The sequence below is a fragment of the Nicotiana tabacum genome, chromosome 8 (genome assembly GCF_000715075.1).
Source record: "Nicotiana tabacum cultivar K326 chromosome 8, ASM71507v2, whole genome shotgun sequence".
Lineage (NCBI taxonomy): Eukaryota > Viridiplantae > Streptophyta > Magnoliopsida > Solanales > Solanaceae > Nicotiana > Nicotiana tabacum.
Window position 1 is genome coordinate 174,073,837 of NC_134087.1, and position 21,227 is coordinate 174,095,063.

Consider the following 21,227-nt stretch of genomic DNA (forward strand, 5'->3'; position numbering starts at 1 on the left):
TATAATTTTTCTCCTCTTTTAATTATGACAGATATTATGAAAAGAAAGTTCATTGCCCTTGCAATTTCGGGCAAGAACTATATGACATCGGTGTTGGATGCTAAAATCCATTTAGATACAATGGGTCTTAGAGGCGCCATTAAAGATAAAAATAAAACATCTACCCAAGACTGTGCTAAGGCCTTGATTTTCTTGCGTCATCACCTTGATGAAGGGATGAAAATAGAATATCTCATAGTCAAAAATCCACTTGTTTTGTGGAATGACTTAAAGGAAAGATATGACAACTTAAAGTTGGTCTCTCTTCCGCAAACACGATATGATTGGGCTCATCCGGGGCTCCAAGACTTTAAGTTTTTTTAATATAATTTTGCGATGTTCAGAATTACTTCAAAATTGTAACTCTGTGGAAATAATATCACTGACTATGATATGCTTGAAAAAAACGTTCACAATGGTTCATGCCTCCAAAATGGTCTTGCAACAGCAGTACCAAGAGAAAGGTTTCAAGAAGTACTCTGATTTGATTTCTCTTCTCCTTGTGGTTGAACGAAACAATGACTTGCTTATGAGAAATCAAGAAAATCGACATACTGGGTTTACACCATTGCCTGAAATGGATGAGGTGTATTCCCATTACGGCAAGCATGAATCCTATCCCACTTGATTTGTTCTATTCTTGAAGTGAATATAATAGCAATGCATAATAAGTCTAAATAAAGACTAGTGGCTGACCAATGAATACGGGCGTGTCAAAGACCAAAATAATAATAGTCATCATTCTGGTAATTATAAAATGGAGAACAATAAGAATTCTCATAAAATAATCCTTCATAAGGTGAATGAAATATTTGCCATTAAATTTGTCTGTAAATATGAGGCACATTCAGATGATTATGGTCCATTCTTTGAAAATGTGACTTATGATAAGCATTATAAATGCAGATCCATTCCCGAAAGTGAACGTGAAAATATATATATGATATAAATTATGCATAATAATATATTTATCACGACCCGAATTTCCCACCATCGGGACCGTGATGGTGCCTAACATTGAACCCGCTAGGCAAGCCAATGTTACTTATTATTTTACCTTTTACTTTATTTTTTAATAATTTACAATTTATCATACGGAAACCAGACGAATAAATGCGGAAAAAACAAAATTTAACAGATTATCTCAATATAAATACGAATCTGAAGTAAAACTTCACCCAGAACTGGTGTCACAATTTCACGGACAGTCTATGAATACTATAAGTAGTGGTTTGAACAAAACAAATACATATATGTCTCAGAAATAGATAAAACAGAAAAGAAGCAGGATAGGAGGGGACGCCAAGGCCTGCTGACTCCTGCAGGACTACCTCGAGTCTCCATTGGACTGAAGGCAGCAACCTCAATCTACGGTCCGTAGGTCCAATATCGGGATCTGCACAAAAAGTGCAGAGTGTAGTATCAGTACAACCAATCCCATATACTGGTAAGTGTCGAGCCTAACCTCGGTGAAGTAGTGACGAGGCTAGGACACGACAAACATCATAAACCTGTACAGTTAAACAATATCTAACCGAATAACAATAATAGAAGCTAAACAGAAATTAACGGGGAAGTGGCAACATGCTATGAGGGAATGCCAGAATAAGGAAACATAAAAATAACGAAAACGAAAAAATTAAGGCACTTGAACCGATAATAACAAATAATCATCAAATGGAAATGAATGCACGACACCACCCTTCGTGCTTTTACTCTCAATCCTCACCATGCATTCAATAATAAAAATGTGCACGGTATCACTCTTCGTGCTTTATTACTCTTCCTCACCATATGAATAAGTATGAATGTGCACGACATCCCTCTTCGTGCTTTAGCTCTCTTCCTCACCATATGCATCAATATAGTGTAAATGCGCACGCCATCACCCTTCGTGCTTTATCACTCTTTCCTCACCATATGCATAAGTATGAATGTGCACGACATCACCCTTCGTGCTTTATCACTCTTTCCTCACCCAAACAGTAGAAACAATAACATCCCGGCAAGGGAGTCAACATTAGAAACAAATACATCCCGGCAATGGAATCAACAATAGAAACAAACATATCCCGGTAAGGGAATCAACTACAACTAATCTCATTCCAACAATTAATTTCACAAAATAAATTTCAACTTGAGTCAATACTCAACAATGGTCAAATACCCAAGAAAATACCATAAGTCTTGTCCAACATGAATAATCGTCAATTTAAGCATAAATAGTACATAATAAAAATCACAACGGCCACAGTGTAAGACTCACAGGCATGCTCGACACCAACGTATAGATACTCGTCACCAAACCTATATGTCGTACTCAACACTAACACGTAGCAAATAAGACAACAACACCTATTCCCTCAAGCTAAGATTAGGCCAAACACTTACCTCGATTTCCATGGCCACACTCAAGCCTCAAATACCGCTTTTCCTTTAGATTTCGCCTCCAATTCACTTGTATCTAGCCATAATTAACTTAACAACATCAATAAGTGTTAAAGAATTCAACTTCAATGCTTAATTATAGGTTTTCTATCATTTTCCCCCAAAAGTCAAAAATCGACCCCGGGCCCGCTTGATCAAAACTCGAGGTTCGGACCAAAACCTGATTAACCATTCACCAACGATCCCGAATATATAATTAGTTCCAGAATCCGACCTCAAATCGAGGTCTAAATTTCCAAATTTGCAAAATCTCCAATTCTCCTAAAATTCCTAATTTCTACCCTTAAAGAACAAAATTTAAGCCTAGAAATCTAATGGGTGTTGATGGAAAATGGAAAAAATGAGTTTAAGAACACAAACCTATGATTTGGTGATGAAATCTCTCTTCAAAAATAGCCCAAGGTCGGTTTCTAAGGAAGAAGATATGAAATTTTGGTATAATCCCGACTTAGGTTCTGTTTTAAATTCGCTGGACTGGTCTTCTTCGCGTTCGCTAGAAGCCTGTCGCTTTCGCGAAGCATTGGCTAGAAGAGCCTTCACGTTCGCGAGATATTGTACGCGTTCGCGAAGGTTTACCCCCTGACCTTCGCATTCGTGAGCCATTCGCCGCATTCGCGTAGAGTATTTCCCCCTCCCCCAGGTCCTGCCAAAATGGTCATCACGTTCGTGATAGCTTAATGCCCCCAACACTCCGCGTTCGCGACCTGTGCCTCGCATTCGCGTAGAAGGAAATTTTTCTCAGACTAACTTACTCTTCGTGTTTGCGAGAGTTCCTTCGCGAACGCGAAGAAGGACAAACCAGATGACAGTAGAAGTTCAAAACACCAGAAATTTCAAGCCTAAAACACCCCCGTACCCTATCCAAAACTCACCCGAGCCCTTGGAGCTCCAATCCAAACATGCGCACAAGTCTAAAAATATCATACGGACTTGCTCGTGCGATCAAATCACCCAAAAACATCTTAAACAACGAATTTAACATCAAAATCAATGAAAATCTCAAGAACTCTTAAAGTTTCTATTTTCACAACTGAGGGTCCGAATTATGTCATATACTCTCCGTTTCTTACCAAATTTTACAAACATAACTTAAATACCATATTTGACCGGTACAGCTCCGGAACTAAAATACGGACCCAATACCATCAAATTCAAACATTGCTCAATTTCTAAACTCTTTATATTTTTTAGTTAAACAATTTTCTTCAAAAAATCATTTCTCGGGTTAGGGACCTCGGAATTCAATTCCGGGTATACGATCAAGTACCATAATTTTCTACGGGACCGTTAAATTACGGATCTGGGTCCGTTTACCCAAAATATTGACCAAAGACAATTTAAATTTAATTTTAAAGACAAAATTAGCATTTTCCTCAAATTTTCACATAAAGGCTTTTCGGATATACGCCCGGATTATGCACACAAATCGAGGTGAGACAAAAGGAGGATTTTATGATTTCGAAATATAGATTTGACTGTTAAAATAAGAGATGACCTTTTGGGTCATCACAATATTTATGCATGGCTGAATAAATACTATAACTCACCTCTACGGGAGGTTTGAGAGAAAGAAAGATAATGAACATTACTGTATGGTTATATGAATATGTCATTGGTCGCGTACATGTGGTACGCCGAAAATATTTTTCCATGTCTTATAAAAAGTTACTAAAGGCAAAATAAAAGCAATAAATGATTTTGCTTATAATGATTTTGACCATGACAATTATTATGATATGATTTTCTCCGTGGAGGAGATATTCACCATATGGACAGTGTGACAAAAGATCTTATAGTATAAAATTAATTAAGAGCTCTGGAAGAGCTAATTTATTACTACGCAGATACGTGCAATTGTTCATGACATTAATATTGTAGTAAGTCTAAAAAGAAACTTTTTGAGTTTCAAATATATTAACCAAAGTGGTTGACATATTGAGACTATTAATGAAAGGAAGATTAAATATCTTCAAATTACTATAATCATACCGAGAAAATATGAAAGACTACCCCACTTTTCTTTTATTTATACTACACAAGTATAAGCATGATGATTAAATCACGTACTACAAATAAACTAGAGGTTTACTGAAACAAATATCAGTTGGCCATCTCGGTTCAATTATGATGCGAAAAATTAATTGAGAATTACATTGGCATATATTGAAGAAATAAATGATTCTTCAAGAATTCTCCCGTGCTGCTTATTCTCATGATATACCAGTTAAGGTTGGGATTGAATCCCCTAATATCTGGAACGAATAAAAGGTGATAAATATATGGTCCAAGTCACGTGCCATGTAGACTATTTACTATTATATGATTTTAATAGATGCATCTATTATATGGTCACATGTACATTTGTTACCAACTTGCAGTTTGGCTTTTGCAAGGTTGCTTGCTCAAATTATTAGAGCATGGTTCCAGAATATAAATTATGATGATTTATCTTGATAACGCTAGTTTAAATCCAAGTTGGTTTAGCAGAAATTGTATGCCTCCAATTATAGCTAAGCCATTGGTTATGAGAATAAAACTCCCAAAACAAAATTTGGTATGTGATGTATTATTTAATATACAACAACACTTGCATCTAGCCAAGTAAATGATATGCTTTCCCTATCACAATTGGTTCAGGGTCAGGAACCAAATAATTTCCATCTAGAAATATGAATGTGCTATATGATTTAATTGTTTACCACAATGCACAAAGATGAGTGTCCAAAGAAAGCCGGGATATATGTTGGTGATTCCAACATTAGAGAGAGAAAATGGGCAACTGAAAAAGTGATATGTGGAATGAATTATTATGAATACATATAGATCCTCGTACAAGAAAATATGAACTTGAAGTTCAAGTGATAATTCATTTGCAAATTATTGCCAGACGCATTTGCTGACCCAAAGCTAAATGTCATATTTCAACTGCTAATGCTCCAAATAGAATAAAGTTTATGATGAACAGAGTTTGTGGCATGCATGAAGCATAATAAACTAATCAGTTCCAAAGATAAAACTCCTTGAAGAAGGAGATGAACAAATGATCAAGATGGTCATAATAAAGATGCAAGTGCTCTAAAAGAGCACCACGACATAACACGTCATAAGACCTCATGAGAGAGGCTCGGGTACCTGAAAATAATGAGATAAATAGATCTCAATAAGTTATGTCTTATTTGGGTAACAATGGAACCGATATAAAATGATCGTCGACGATGTTGTTAATATAATGTACCGTTCAATATTATTAGTATTGACGAGGATTTTAAGCTCAAATCTGTCATGAAATTTAGACAGATAAAAGATTGGCCAAATGAAAAATACGCAATCAAGATTGATTTCACCTGAAAATGTGAAGTTTGACGGATAGTCCCAATATCTGAAAGTATAAAGCCAGTGGAGGTATAAATGTGTTCTTGTGTGAAAAAAAATCAAGTCGATAGACATAAAAGACGACTTGTGGCACAAAATTTTTCGTAAATATCTTAGGCATTAGTTATAGGGAGACATGTTCTCATGTGGTGGATGAAATTATTTTCAGGTTTTAATCTGGCAATACATGAAAAACTTGATATGCGTATAATGAAAATCATTAAAGGATTTAAATTGTTCCGAATCATATTAAGGTTCCCAAGAAATTTATTAAATAAAGCTTCAGCAAATTCTTATGTGAGTTAGAGCGATCATGGCGTACATGATTTGTTTTTGTGTCTAGTGCAATTGGTGCACTAATGTATCTTGCTAAAACTATGAGTGTAACAATATGCTAGAAAAATATAGTTTTATTCCTATATGAAGACATGGGAATACTATTAGGATTATATTGCAAAAAGAATCCTTGATATAGATTTGTTTATTTTAACAAATATTGTCAAAGTTTTGTTCATTATGCAAATGCAAGAATTTTCTGAAGTTTGTTCTTCAAACAATCTATTTGTATGTGAGTGTACTTCCATATTATACTTTAACAAGACTGTCAATTATAAATTTCAAGTCATGCCAAGATATTAACAACTGATAAAACAAGTACCTCAATACACAATAGATGTGTGGCTTTTCTTTGAACAAAAATATTTCAATAATATTGAAGACAATGTAGCTTGCTTATCTCAATTGGAAGAAGAATATACTGAAGGCGACAAAATAAAGCACATTTTACCAAATTCTTTTGAGACATGATCTTCGGTAGATTGCTGATGTAAATGTTCTATAAATTTATTTGATTGATACTTTGGTGGATCTGTTTAATGAATCATTACCAATCTCAATATTTGAAAAGCTGGTATACGGGATTGGAATGCGTCATTTCCGAAAGATAATGTGATGTTTTCATCAGGGGGAGACAAATACGCGATGTACTCTTTTTTCCTTAGTTACGGTTTGTCCCACTAGGTTTTCCTGGCAAGGTTTTTAATAAGGCAGCAAACAATGCGTATTACATGATATGTATACTCATTTTCATTCACTAGGATTTTTTTGCCATAGGGTTTTTTTCCTAACAAGGTTTTAACGAGGCATATTATCTATGAACTAAGGAGTGTTATAAAATCTTGAATTATGGTGGATGTCCATAACTACCAAAGGATTAGTGCTCACTACTCTTCTCCATTATCTCCCTAACCTCCCCATGATCTTCCTCTCAAATGCTTAATGACATATTCAATGATATATTTATGTTGTGACCATTCTCTTAATAGTGACCATTCCATAAGTATTTTACAATAATGATTCTTCAATTGTTATGGCTATATAAAGGTTTTGGGAAAATTTTATTTTGTGTCTTATACAGCTGACACTAATTGTATGAGACAAATTTTTTTTCTCGTAATTTTATGGACCTCGATTTTTATGGATTCAGAAATGTAAGATTGGGGTCCACAAATTTGTGAGACAAAAAGGAGCCTCATACAAGTAGTGTAAGTTAAAACTTGTCAAAAGGCTTTGTAGTAGGAAAGATAACACAGTTGAAAAAAAAAAGAATATATCTCTTTTCCTTGTTCTATATTGTTAATTTGAGCAGTATTTCATAACAAAAACAAAATTATTTGGAAATGCCAACGTGTCAACAAAATTAAGAAAACTGGAAAGAGGTCGAGCTTCCAAAGGCTTATACTCTGTCGAGAAAATGATAAGCACCGTCGGAACTGGCGGCGTTCGAATTAGCAGCTATCTCCGGCTTCCATACACGGCGGAGACGCCTCTCCTTCTTCCCAACGTGCTCTTCTTCCGCCGCTGCAGCCGCCGCTTCTTCACATCCTGCTCTGCCTCCTCGACGAAGCAGAAAGTTATTGTCATTTCGGGACCCACCGGTGCCGGCAAAAGCAAGCTAGCATTAGAGCTCGCTAAGCGACTTAATGGTGAAATCATCAGCGCTGATTCTATCCAGGTTCTTAGTTATCTAACTCACTCAACGCTTTATTATTAGCCTCATTAATTGCTTACATTTTGATTAGTTAAATAACTAAAATTGCTGTTAAACGAGGAATTATATTGAAGTATTAACACCTGAACTTGAATGAATCATAAACTTGTCAAATTGTCGAATTTGAATAGTGTTGTTCGACCTCGGCGCTTTATTATTAACCTCATAGATTTCCTTCCATTGTGTTTGTTAAATTACTGAAATTGTGGCGACAAAGAAATTACTGAAATTTTCATTAAATAAGGAATAAAATTTAATTACTAAAACGTGAATTAAAGTTAAATTAAATAAAATTTTAAGCTTTTCAATGTGTAGAAATCATTAGTATTGCTTGAGGCTTGAAAGTCAGTTGATTTATAATTAAGACGTATTGTAGTTAGAAACTTGACATATTCTCTGGCTTTATAGGTGTATCGAGGGCTTGATGTAGGTTCAGCGAAGCCTTCCATCCATGAAAGAGAGGTATTGCCTTAGCATATTTGAGATTATGTTTTGCATTAGTATTTTTATTGCATTAGTTCTTGAGTCATGCTTCTAACATGAAATATGTTTTGCCTATTCTCGGTTTCTGCATAATTAGTTCTTTTGAGGTTCCTATGTTAATGTGTACTGGATTATTAAAGAGCTTTATCACTGTCTGTTGTTCCATCCGAGGATGCACAATACTTTTTGACATTCTTGAGTCATGGTCTGCAGGAAGTAGTACATCATCTGGTTGACATATTGCATCCATCCGAAGGTATTTTCTGACCGAATTGGATGGTCTGAAACAACATTTTGCATGAATTTCAATAGCTGTGCAGCACACCGCTTCACTGAATGATTCATGATCCACGCCCTCTACATTGTCATTATTCGTGATTAGATGAGTAAGTTTGGTGCTTGTGACCTGTGAACAGTAATCAGCGATAAAACCCTCTGCTTATATTTCTTGGAACATCCAGAACTTAAAATCAATGTAGTGAACACATCAAAGTTCCTTGATTTATTGAAACTCTGAAACTGCCCACAATGTTTTTTACTTGATGAACAAATTAGAATTCGAAAGTGATAGAATGTATGACTTACTGGCTTTCTACGTGTTTGGTAAACAATTAAAGTACTTATAAGCCAAAATCAACCAAAAGTCATGAGTTTATTCAGCTTAAGCACTTTTTATTTGATCAAGATTTCTTTTTATTTACAACAACAACAACAAAAAATCTAGTATGTTCCCAACAGTTGGGGTCTGGGAGGATAGTCTGTAGGCAGACCTTACCCCTACCTAATGCAGGTAGAAAGACAAATTTCATCCTTAAATATTTTTTTATAATCACCGAAATACTCTTCCCAAAACGGAACCCTAACTCTCACTTCATTCCATTTTGATATTCGTCCTTTTCCTTCTAAATATATATCTTTTAAAATATGTTAGGGTCGTTTCGGCTTTAACAGAAAAGGGCTTTTCAGCACTTTTTTTTTACCAAACACACCGAGTGGTTATTATCAATCGCATTCTGATCAAGAGTCTTTTTTCGAGGGAACCTGAGCCCAGTTGGGTGGGTCGGGACTGTAATTTCATGTGAAATATCACTTGCAAACTTTGGTCATATCTATTGAACTGTTGGTATACGCAATTTGATGTGTCCTTAAATTTTCCGTCTTTTAATGCTAATGCAGAAACATTTTTCTTATATCCTTTGGGTATGTCATCAGATTATTCCGTTGGACAATTTTTTGAGGATGCAAGGCAAACTACCAGAGATATACTTGATAGGGGCCGTGTTCCTATAGTTGCTGGTGGTACTGGATTATATTTACGATGGTATGTGTAGAATATTACATTTCACACTTGAAAGCTTTTGGTAAATTGAGGACGTATTCAAACTAAAGCTAAACTTTTTGGTTGCAACTTATATCAAACTAAAGATTTTGGAATTTCATTATATAAAACCTATCGACTATGAGAGAGAAAAAATTAGGGTATGTGAGTAAGCTATGCTGCATTATCTATCTATCAATGGGCTTTGTTATCCTTATAAATGAAGCTTACATGCATCCTGGTATATGTGATAGAATCAGATATTGGATATGCAAGAATTCGGTTTTCATATAGCCTCTACAACTGAGTCATTTAATCTAAACGGGTATAATCTTCCAACTCATATAATACACTGTACAATGTTTAAGGTTTATTTATGGGAAGCCAGATGTTCCAAAAGCATCTCGAGAGATTACCTCTGAAGTCTACTCTGAGCTTGCAAATTTACAGAATGATTATGACTGGGATGCTGCTGTTCAGTTGTTGGTTAAAGCTGGTGATCCTGGTGCCCAGTCTTTAGCGGCAAATGATTGGTATCGCTTGCGCCGCAGGCTCGAAGTTATTAAGGTAATTATGAAAAACTGTAACTTTCACCTGTGATCCCTCTGATTTGGACCCCTTTTCTGCTATGTTGCTCGGATCCTCCAAAATGCTGCCGCACCTGTGTCGATCCTCCACAAATGCAACTTTTGGAGGATCCGACACACAACCGTTGGCATTTTTTGGATGATGCAAGCAAGACAACTTTTCTGTAAGCTAGATCATGATATGGTAGAAATTAGAGATTTCTTTGTTCTGGTTTATCACTTACTAATGTGCTTGCAGGGAAAATCCATGTTTTTCTTGTCAACTGTTGCTATGCTTGTAGCAAGAACTTTTATTGGTTTAGCAAGAGCTCTTTGTGGTTCTGAAGTAGTTGAGATGGATTGAATTGTGCACAACTGTCAGTCCATTTTGTCGTAGCCTGTTCAGTTTATCTCTTGATAAAATGCTAAATATACTTTTCGGCTTGCAGTCTAGTGGGTCACCTCCATCAGCCTTTGAAGTACCATATAATTCTTTCAGAGAACAGCTTGATTCAGGTGTAGCAGATGTTGCCGATGTCAAGAATTCTGCTGACAAATTGCAGCTGAGTAACAAAAAGGATTTGGAGTATGATTTTCTTTGTTATTTCCTTTCCACCAATAGGCTGGATCTCTATAGATCAATTGATTTCCGGTGCGAAGATATGCTTTTAGGTAAAAATTAATGAAATTGTGGGATTTATTTGCTTGCTTTAATCATTTTTTGGAGATCTTAGAACGCTCAATCACAATACTAATTCTTGAACTAATCTAAAAGAAATTATCATCTCGAAGTATGGCAAATGCTGCTTGAATTACTGCTTTTCCTTATCATTATTCAAAAGCCTTCGTGTGGAACATTGTTTTCTGTCCTAAGATTTATGTTGTTATCATGATACCTAGGGCTAATTATCTATCATCTGAGGATATACCTATCAGAAAATATTCTTTTGAAGAACTGTAGAAACATTTTCGACTTGGAAGTTGGATAGTGAACTATGAGTTATCAAAAACAAATAAGTATTGGTGACATTCTGAGGTTATTTCGTCTATAGAGGTTAATTCTTCTTATAATAGTTATCTCTTGCGCTTTTCTCTAGCAACATGAAATACCAATCTTAGCTTCAAATAAAATCTTTCCTTTCTAGTTCCTTAACAACTTCAATTGGAATACCTTGGTCATAGTTAATTCGTTATGATGGTGGCATGCTGCAGGAACAGATGGAATTCTATCTGAGGCAAGGTGGCTTCTTGATTTGGGTCTTTTGCCAAACTCAAATTCTGCTACTCGAGCAATTGGTTACCGACAAGTATAGTTTCATCCCTATAACTGAACTAAAACCAATAGTTTGTTTCCTAATATGTGTGTGTTTAAAATCTTTCAGGCAATGGAATACCTTCTACGATGTAGAGAATATGGAAGTTGGAATTCTGCTGGGGACTTCTATGAGTTTTTATCTGAATTCCAGAAAGCATCTAGGTGATTTTACTCTATTGTGACTACATTATATCACATAATAGGACAACCTTTCTTTCTTGGCATTTAGATGTAGTAGTTTTATGCTTCTCTCTCTAGTGTCACACTTTCTTTCTGGATGCTTCCGTGTTGTCGTCATTCTACAATATTTGTCATGGCTAGCAGAGAGCTCCACAAACCATTCTTGATAGAATTTAAGCATGTCTCCCGCAGCAGTGTTGAAGACAACTTTTCTGCCAAGAGTTACACAAGCTATTATTGATAGAATTTAAGCATGTCTCCCGCAGCAATGTTGAAGACAACTTTTCTACTTAACCCTCACTTTCTTGTCTCTTGATCACTTAGCACTTCATGATACTATTGTCACTTATCAAGATAAGAAAAGAGCACTATGATTATGGGTGCAAATGTCAGGAACTCTTGGTATTGCTGCCTTAATCTGCCTACTCTGACTCCAGTCTGGTCCTTTTCATAGACTTGGGGAGCTTTCACTGGTTTTCTTGATTTAATTGGATTGTCTAGAATATAGTTGTTTGCACTTTGTAAATTTTTTTGGCTGATTCTTATATTCTTGTGCAGAAATTTTGCAAAAAGGCAGATGACTTGGTTTCGCAATGAACAGATTTATGAGTGGCTAGATGCTTCTAAACCTTTGGTATGTCATTTCTGTTCCTTAAGGAATTTCTATGCCTTTTTCTTTGTTAATAGAACTTTTATCAAGCTGTTGTCTGGATGCAGTAGCTGAGCTTTTCCTGGGTTTTAATAGTTGCTCATGATTCCTTTTACTGCAACTATCATATACATACATTCATGCATGCAGATGTGTGCATGCATCTCTTTGTATATGCCGTAGTTGCATTTTCTGTATTGTGTCATTGTGAATGTTAAGGCTGATTCTGAAAGGTTCAGAAAAATAATGAATCCTTTTCAAAGCAATAATAACCATATTGTGGAAGATTTTCTTTCAAATTGATTTCATCATAGAGGGAGTATAAGTTTCAAAATGACTTGTTCTGGTTGTAGACGCTTCTTCTTGCCTTAGGGCTTTTCTTCTCCTAAAGCAACATGCCATGAGCACAAATTATAGGAAGTGACAATTTTAAGCATAATAAGAATTCTTTGAATTAGAGTTAGTATGAGATAACTTCCAGGCTCCCTTTTTATTGGAGTTAGTACACCTTTATGTGCAGAGGCAGTCATGCCTCTTTTCCCTCTGAAAAATAGTTTAGTTATTTAATCCTGCCTTTTGTTACGCCTCATCTCCAAATAGCATGAAGCTCCTCAATATTCTTCCGCTGACATCTGAAAATGCCATTACCAGGAAAAGGTGCTAAGCTTCATATGTGATTCATACAGCAGTCAGGAAGGCCATCTCCAGGTGCCTGAGTCACTTCGTATGAAGAAAGATATTAGAAACCCCCGCCAAGTAGCAGAACTGAAGGCCTATCGTACTAGAAATAGGTATGATCTTGAAAATATTAAAATATAGCTTTTCTCTTGCTCCTAGGCTGAAGTATCTGTCTGCACGTGAAGGCATTTCATTGGGCGTGAGGATTGCTCTGATGTTCTAGACTGGATAAAGACAATGTATTGTGAAGCCACTGTGTCTTCTTTGATAACCAACAGCTAGATTGCTTTGAGTTGTTCACATTTTTGTGGAGGTTAGCTTATGGAGATAATTACTACTACTTTTTATTTAATAACTGGATTTGATCACTGCCTTTTCCTTATTTTTTGGATTTAAAGACTGTGGACTCTACCGTGTGCAGTACTCTCGGGAACCCCTTCAGGCAACACTTTTAAGAGAATTATCTTTCTCTACTTCTGTTGCGTTACGAAGGTTGAGGTTGTTATGAATGAAGAGAGGGTAGCAGCTGATAAGGCAATCGGGCTGTGATTGGCTCGACGTCAATCTGTACTTGAGATTTTTTTTTGTAAATGTAGGATTCAGTACCTGAACTACTATCAGCCAGAAAACCATACGTTTTCCATGCTTGAGGATTTGGAGAGGATGTTGTTGGAATATTGTATTTCATTTCTAGTGTCCAGCTCACATCAACTTATTACTGGCCTCCCACAACCAAAGTCTCGTCTTTTGATGAGAGCCAGATAATACGCACTTAAGTTCTATATTTTCTGCATTGAATTACTCGCATTACAATGGGTGTCAGATTTTTTGGACAAGGCGGGTAAACCAAAGGACCAACAAAAGGTTGTCCCATGTCACTGCAAGCGGAGATATTATGATGTCGATGAAAATTACTGTGGTTAAGAAGTTGTGTTCTCTCTTTCTGGCTATTACAATTAAAGAAAGATGCCTAGTGGAATAGTCGACGATAAGCAAATTAATTCTGATACGAGAAAAATGATGCGCTAGTGCAGGACTATCAACCTGCTGACTTTTTTTTTTTTACCTAAAAGGAGTTCATCTTTTCTGAGAGAGAGTGAAAAATCAATCACCACTTGGGCTAACCTTTTTACCTTTAAGATGAGAACTTGGTCCGCTATGAAAGCATGCGCAACGTTATGTACAGAGAATATGCTTCATTGTGATTGATCAAGAAAAGGAATATGCTGCATGTGCTACGATGCTAGTGCACTAGGAAAAGATGAATGAAGTAGACCAGCGATGAAATGAAGTACATCAAAACCTAAAAAACAACTAAAATATCAGAAAACTAATGGATCTAGATACCGAGTACAAGCTTGTAAATTGGAGTTAATAGTCTATTGGTTGCAATTACCCAGAGACATAATTTGCAAGATTCTAATTCATTAGCCATCTTCTCTTCCTCTGTCCGTTGCTTTTCAACTCACTCCCGAAAAGTTAAAAAAACCGAGTTGATTAGTCGAGTCAACTAATGACTGACATGGTGCATTTTTTCACTTAATTGTGATTAATGTATACTTTTAATTGTTTATCTTTTTATTTAATCAAGACTAATTAACAATTTTAGCATAACAGTAAACTTTTTCAAGTTGGATTTTCTGTAGTCAAAATCTTACTACAAGCCTAAAATTTTTTTAGCGGAAGATAACTACACTCTAAAAACGGAGACCAACTCCTCGAAACTCACGAATCTATCGCCAATAAATGCTCTCCTCATCTTCCCACTTTGAGCATTTTCATTTTCGACTCACATTCTCTCGCCGTAGCCTTTTCCTTTTCCTTTCTTCACCACAAACCAACCAATTATTTCGACCATGTTGAGATCTATCGCCCGCAGAACCTCGACCACCGGTGCATACCTGACGCGCCGGGGATTCGCGTCGGAGTCCGCTCCTGACCGGAAAGTAGCAATTTTAGGGGCAGCTGGTGGGATCGGACAGCCTCTATCACTTCTTATGAAGCTGAATCCTTTAGTATCACAACTCTCACTTTACGATATTGCCGGTACCCCTGGTGTTGCCGCTGATGTCAGCCACATCAACACCAGATCTCAGGTTTACTCTCTGCTTTATCTCCACTTTTACTGCTGTAATTCTCGTCTTTTACTGCGTTACATTTACTGAGTTCTTTTCTTCCAAGTATTTATGGAGTTTTCTGCTGTAATCGTTTTTTTAATTTGTGTTTATCTGATTTACTCGTTTCTAGGGTTTTACATCATTAACCGTTCGAACTGGCATTGATCCGTATTTTACGCTCTTCGTGATATGTGTTTGTGTGTGTGTGTGTGTGTGTTTCTCTCTTTTTAAGCTCCAGAATTTCAACTGCTCTGATTCATCAGTATCCTTTGATGAATTCAGTTTCTATGTTTGTGTGAATCTGTAACTCTTATTTCTTCGAGTTTTATTTCAATTATTATCATATTGCTAGTAATTTTTTGTCAGGTATGATGATAAGCTAAATATCAAATTATAACAGGCCAAGAATTATCGAGACAAACTTTTATCAAATTTTATATAAGCATGTGTTTTAGATCATACACGTATTTTTAGATTTACAATGACTAATCAAACATTCAGTCACAACTACATGTACTCCAGTGTTTATTATTAGAACTAGAATCTCTAGACTATAATCCTTGTATAATTGTCAAGAATCAAAACTCAGGTATACAATTTTAAGATAATGTATGTGGAAATATGAGAAATATTACATTCCTCTTCTCAAGATGAAAATTTTACTAGCGAAGAGTTATTTAAAAGTAGGAACTATCGAGAAGCATTCTACTGAATAAGGGTTTTAGGATAAATAGAAGTATGGCATAGTATATGCACGTCTAGCTCCCATAAGAAGGACGAAGGTGATGTGAGATTGGAAAAGATAGTGGTGTCACTTAGTCTTCTAAGATAATGACATGTTAGAAGAAAATGTAGTAAATTGATTTGAAATATGATGATTAAAGTGAAAGATTGCTATGAGGTTCTTGAGCGATGGGAAAATACCTAACAAACTGAAAGGTAATTTTATAAAATGATTGTGAGACAGATTTTAATCACGTGGTTGTGGGTTCGATTCCCATACCTGACGACATATTTAAAATGGTTTTCTTCATCAAAAGAATGGTTGTGGAATCATCAATGTTATATTGTGTGAAAATGGGTCTCTAATGCCCATCATATGCACAAGATAGGCATCGTTGAAACTTTAAATGTGAATGCTAAGGTGGATGTGGTCATATAAATATGGACATAAAGAATCGTCAGGCAAAAAGTGCAAGTATCACACAAAGGATAAAATAATTGAAAGTTGCACTTGCCACAGATGGGTCAGGCTATGCGCTACATAAACCTACAACGCAGCTAGTCCATATGTGCGACACTGGTGATTGAGGGTGCTAAAAGGAGATGGGGTAGTTGCTTGAAAAGACTTGCATTCTCTCAAAATCGATACATATGTATCTACGAGACAACAACAACAACAACCTAGTGTATGTATCTAAGAGAATAGCACAATAAAAACAAAAGATACACTTAAGGGATACCAACAAGCTGGATTAAGTCTTACTCATTGTCACACTTACTTTAAATATGGATAGGAATAAGTGTGAGATTTTGAGATCTTTTAATTTTAGGAACTCCTAATTGACCATAGAAGAATTAGTATTAAAATGAAATGGATCCAAATAGAGCAAGATATCTGGAGGATATATGTCGTTGAGTCCTGCTAGTTACAGATTGAGGTATAGTTGATTAACTGCTTGATCTTTTTATTGCTTTAATAGTCAAATGTACCTAGTTTGCTCGAAATATAAAGAGAGATAACTAGTCAGAGATGATTAACTGAAGAAGTTATATATGAAGTTATTTTTTTCCTGATTTATGTGTTTTTATGCAGTTATTGCTAATACTTGTGAGGTCAATCCTTGTTGAATTTGGTATCCAATAATATGGGAGTAACTACATAATTAATGTGGATATTGTGAATACAGAGAGTAAATATGATAACCAAATACTGAACAACTAATGCAGAAGTTAGTTGGGGTATATTTTCACCCATATGGATCTCCAAAAGACCCCTAACTTTACTCCTGATGATGTAATCCTCTCCACAATTAGCCAAACGGTGGAATACTTTTTATCCCACTTGCAGTCCACACACTAAACGACCTCAGTGTCTGAACCTATTCCCTGGCCCTTGCGGTTCCTTGACCATCGATGTTTTTCCTGGCAGGTTTCTGGGTTTGCAGGAGATGAACAGCTAAGACAGGCTTTGGAGGGAGCTGATGTTGTCATCATTCCTGCTGGTGTGCCACGAAAGCCTGGTATGACCCGTGATGATCTGTTCAACATTAACGCTGGTATTGTTAAATCTCTTTGCACAGCCATTGCAAAGTATTGCCCTCATGTAAGTACCCATATTGGTTTATGTATGAGTTTAGCCGTGGGCATAGCAAATACTGATTTTTCCTCTTTCCTCTACTGCCTACCCTCAAATCTCCAAAGGCGCTTGTCAATATGATCAGCAACCCTGTTAACTCCACTGTCCCAATTGCCGCTGAGGTGTTCAAGAAGGCTGGAACCTATGATGAAAAGAGACTCTTTGGAGTGACCACACTTGATGTTGTTAGGGCAAAGACTTTCTATGCAGGAAAAGCTAAAGTTAATGTTGCTGGTATGCATCTTAGCGTACTTCCTGGTTTAGAATTGGTTTTATTTTATTTCACTTGCACCATAAATTCATGTCAAGTTCTCTCCCTACTTACAATTTACTTTGTTCCAGACGTCATTGTCCCCGTTGTTGGTGGTCATGCTGGCATAACCATCCTCCCACTATTTTCCCAAGTAACTCTTTTTTTCTTCTGTTTTATTAAGGTTATTTAAAGATTTAACTCTACCTTGTAACTTTACTTATTCTTTTCTTGTTATCTCACAATGTTGCAAATAGGCCACCCCAAAGGCAAATTTGGGAGATGAAGAAATTGAGGCACTTACCAAGCGAACCCAAGATGGCGGCACTGAAGTTGTGGAGGCCAAGGCTGGAAAGGGTTCAGCAACCCTCTCGATGGCGTATGTTTCTACTCATGCCTCTCTTCTATATAGTTTGATTTTGAGGTTTTAGTAAACCTCGTCTCTGTTTGGTGGCAACTGTCAAGAATTTTCTGATGTCAATAAGGAATACCTACATAGGCGTCTGCATCTAGCAAATCAAACACTTGTATAGAGGGTTAAGGTCGCTCTATAACTAGGTTTCTTCTGTATGCTTCAACAAGATTTATAAAAAAAAAATTACTCCCTCCGGTCCACAATAAATGACCAATTTGCTTTTTTATTTTGGTCCAAAATAAGTGTCCATTTATATAATCAAGAAAAAATTCAATTTATTTTTAAAAAATTACCCTTGTGTATATATCCTAAAAAGTTTTCTTACTCCTCACATTAAATATTTAATTCCTCACATTAAATATTTAATTAAGGTAGTTTAGTCATACTAGGTATTTTTGTATAGAATTTAGTATTTTCTTAATGAGCATGCCAAAAGCAAATTGGTCACTAATTGTGGACCGGTGGGGGAGTATATAGTTCAACAGGTTTTCACAATGCTAATGATGATCACTCCAAAGTTCAGACCCTTTTTTGGACCGGTGGGAGTATATAGTTCAACAGGTTTTCACAATGCTAATGATGATCACTCCAAAGTTCAGACCCTTTTTTGCATGTGCCATCTTATGCCACAAATAATAGTGCATGCTGCACTGTGACCACAGCATCATACAATATTGATTTTGTCTTACCTTGAATATAAAGTTTCCATGCATCTATTATTGAAGTGACCTTGTCCCACTCAAGAGATCAGTAGAAGCTATGGTAATAAAAAATAAAAAGACTTTTCTTTGTTGTTACTAGTCCAAAGCTACCTTTTTTTACGTATCTTCAGTGTGATAACTTAGTTTTGAGCAATTCTTTTCACTTCCGCAGTTATGCTGGGGCCATCTTTGCTGATGCTTGCTTGAAGGGGCTGAATGGGGTTCCAGATGTTGTAGAGTGTTCATTCGTGCAGTCAACTGTGACAGATCTGCCTTTCTTTGCATCCAAGGTAATGCTATCCTCTCTAACCAGACATTTTGTATGTGTGTCCATATCTCTAGTTTGCCTATCTATAGATGGATCTTCATTTTCTGTCAGACAATGACTTTATTTGAAACTGTCTGAATAATTTGCTTATCTCTGTGTTTATGAAGTAAAAATGGGAGATAGAAGATGTAAGGAAAAAAAATAGAAACTTACAAACTTTGATTTACTAGGACATGGTATCCGCTTCGTTCTTGTTGTCCATTGCTGTTTTGTGAGTTTTGACAGGTCCGATCATACAGAATTTTCGATTCGAAATGTTAAGAATTACCTAATTTTTGTGAGTTAAGGCACTCATGGCTCTTAATGCACAAAAGATAGCTTTTACTTTGTTAGCTTTGATTATGGGCGACCTTGCTAAAGTTATTACTTTGACGTTTAGCAGTAAGACCAATCAGGATTTCATTGTAACTGCTAGACTCTTATGTTTCTCACATGATTTTCATGCATTATAGGCCATAATTGACCCCAAAGAGTATTCTAATAATTTGGGACTGAAATGTAGTTAATTGATTGGTCAAGTGATTGAAAAAGTAGGCACCTCTTGTTGGTTTTTTTATATATTCTGGTTTTGGCTCTTATATTCTCTCTTCTCAGGTGAGACTTGGGAAAAATGGTGTGGAGGAAGTTCTAGGATTGGGCCCACTTTCAGACTTCGAGAAACAAGGACTCGAAGCTCTTAAACCAGAGCTGAAATCCTCCATTGAGAAGGGAATCAAATTCGCTAATGACAATTAAAAAAGAAAAATACTGTCAAGTTTTTCCAGTAACAATTTTGGATTCGTTTGAGTGATCGGGTTATCTTTCGCGAGTTCCTTGCAGCCTGAGGCATTTGGTTTAGCTTTTATCCAACATAGTAGACGTTAGATATACACTATTCTGCAAATAATCAGGCAAACTTCTGATGATGCTTTATGTTCTAAAACGTTGAACCTAATACATGCATAAGATTATTGTTTTGTGAATGGTTGGAGAGTTGATGTGGGGGTGAAAAAGGGCAATGACCCATGTACCGGTTTTACCATGCTGTATTCTACTATTATTCAGTTGGAAATGAAGAGATTAGCTATAATTGCAACTATCAGTATTCATATATTCGTTGTCCTTTTCTAATGATGGAAGGGGAAGGTTAAACCCTATTAAGTGAAAAGGTTACTCGGTATGACCTTAATTTGGGATTTTTAGTTTAAGTTTCATGAACTGCTACTATTGGAAACCACCTTTCTACCTTCAAAAGGTAGGGGTAAGGTGTGCGTACACACTACCCTTCCCAGACCTTACTTGTAGGATTATACTGAGTTTATTATTGTTGTATTTCATGAACTGCGATCACTTCAGTTATTTGTTTGGTAAGACGAAGTTTAGACATGACTGCTTAATCTTTCGGAATTACCCGGAACTTCAATAAAATAGTTATATGTTTGTCTTCCCACAAGAAACGAGCCCAAAGTCTAATGAAGGAAGGAGAACATGGGAACTTTTGCATCCGCCAAAAATGAAAGAAGAAAGCCACCTGAGGGAGAAGGGATATAGGGCGATAAACAGAGAAACCCGAATTTACAGCCAAGTTTCTACAGAAATATGCAGTACAACGTATGTCTAATTTGCAGTTTGTGATATCCTCCTTCAAATCCCTATTCCAAAGTAATGCCCTCTTTATGCAGACCAAACAAAAACGTCCAATTTCTCAGAAATTTGTCAAACCACAATCGTCGGTGACATTAAAATTAATTATCAGTTTAAACTTACAATCTAAAGGGAAGAAACTTGCACAACTTGAAAATAAGTGTGAAGGTTGAATTAAAGTCTTCTACTTGTCTTTAACCAAATAAAATAAAAAAAGGGCTAAGGCATTCCTAAACAGGCTTTTTACCTCACTTCTCTCGTATTATAAAGTAGCCTGCATGGGGATGGGGTAGTTGGTCGACAAATTTTTATTACTGGACTCTCTAGTCTAGAATT

General features: G+C 36.2%; 2 protein-coding genes across 2 annotated transcripts; both read left to right on the top strand.

Annotated features, from left to right (window-relative positions):
* Nucleotides 1–7,544: 7,544 nt before the first annotated feature.
* Nucleotides 7,545–13,813, top strand: LOC107820976 (tRNA dimethylallyltransferase 9-like). The gene is made up of 12 exons (XM_016647349.2): nucleotides 7,545–7,873; nucleotides 8,318–8,371; nucleotides 8,606–8,648; nucleotides 9,605–9,713; nucleotides 10,079–10,277; nucleotides 10,726–10,948; nucleotides 11,489–11,583; nucleotides 11,659–11,753; nucleotides 12,330–12,405; nucleotides 13,072–13,211; nucleotides 13,284–13,411; nucleotides 13,520–13,813. The coding sequence occupies exons 1-11, from the start codon at nucleotides 7,613–7,615 to the stop codon at nucleotides 13,378–13,380; spliced, it is 1,392 nt and encodes a 463-aa protein (XP_016502835.2). The 5' UTR covers nucleotides 7,545–7,612; the 3' UTR covers nucleotides 13,381–13,411; nucleotides 13,520–13,813.
* A 669-nt stretch (nucleotides 13,814–14,482) lies between these two features.
* On the top strand, nucleotides 14,483–20,346 carry LOC107820966 (malate dehydrogenase 2, mitochondrial). The gene is made up of 7 exons (XM_016647337.2): nucleotides 14,483–15,194; nucleotides 17,368–17,541; nucleotides 17,640–17,808; nucleotides 17,917–17,978; nucleotides 18,082–18,203; nucleotides 19,113–19,230; nucleotides 19,863–20,346. Exons 1-7 carry the CDS (start codon nucleotides 14,955–14,957, stop codon nucleotides 20,001–20,003), a joined length of 1,026 nt encoding a protein of 341 aa, XP_016502823.2. The 5' UTR covers nucleotides 14,483–14,954; the 3' UTR covers nucleotides 20,004–20,346.
* Nucleotides 20,347–21,227: the final 881 nt, after the last annotated feature.

Excerpts from the sequence above, each read along its gene's own strand:
- LOC107820976 (XM_016647349.2), top strand. The coding sequence starts at position 7,613 with ATGATAAGCACCGTCGGAACTGGCGGCGTTCGAATTAGCAGCTATCTC. Across the intron at positions 8,372-8,605 it reads CTTCCATCCATGAAAGAGAG|GAAGTAGTACATCATCTGGT; the intron begins GTATTGCCTTAG and ends CATGGTCTGCAG. Across the intron at positions 9,714-10,078 it reads ACTGGATTATATTTACGATG|GTTTATTTATGGGAAGCCAG; the intron begins GTATGTGTAGAA and ends ACAATGTTTAAG.
- LOC107820966 (XM_016647337.2), top strand. The coding sequence starts at position 14,955 with ATGTTGAGATCTATCGCCCGCAGAACCTCGACCACCGGTGCATACCTG. Across the intron at positions 15,195-17,367 it reads ACATCAACACCAGATCTCAG|GTTTCTGGGTTTGCAGGAGA; the intron begins GTTTACTCTCTG and ends TTTTCCTGGCAG. Across the intron at positions 19,231-19,862 it reads TGCCTTTCTTTGCATCCAAG|GTGAGACTTGGGAAAAATGG; the intron begins GTAATGCTATCC and ends CTCTCTTCTCAG.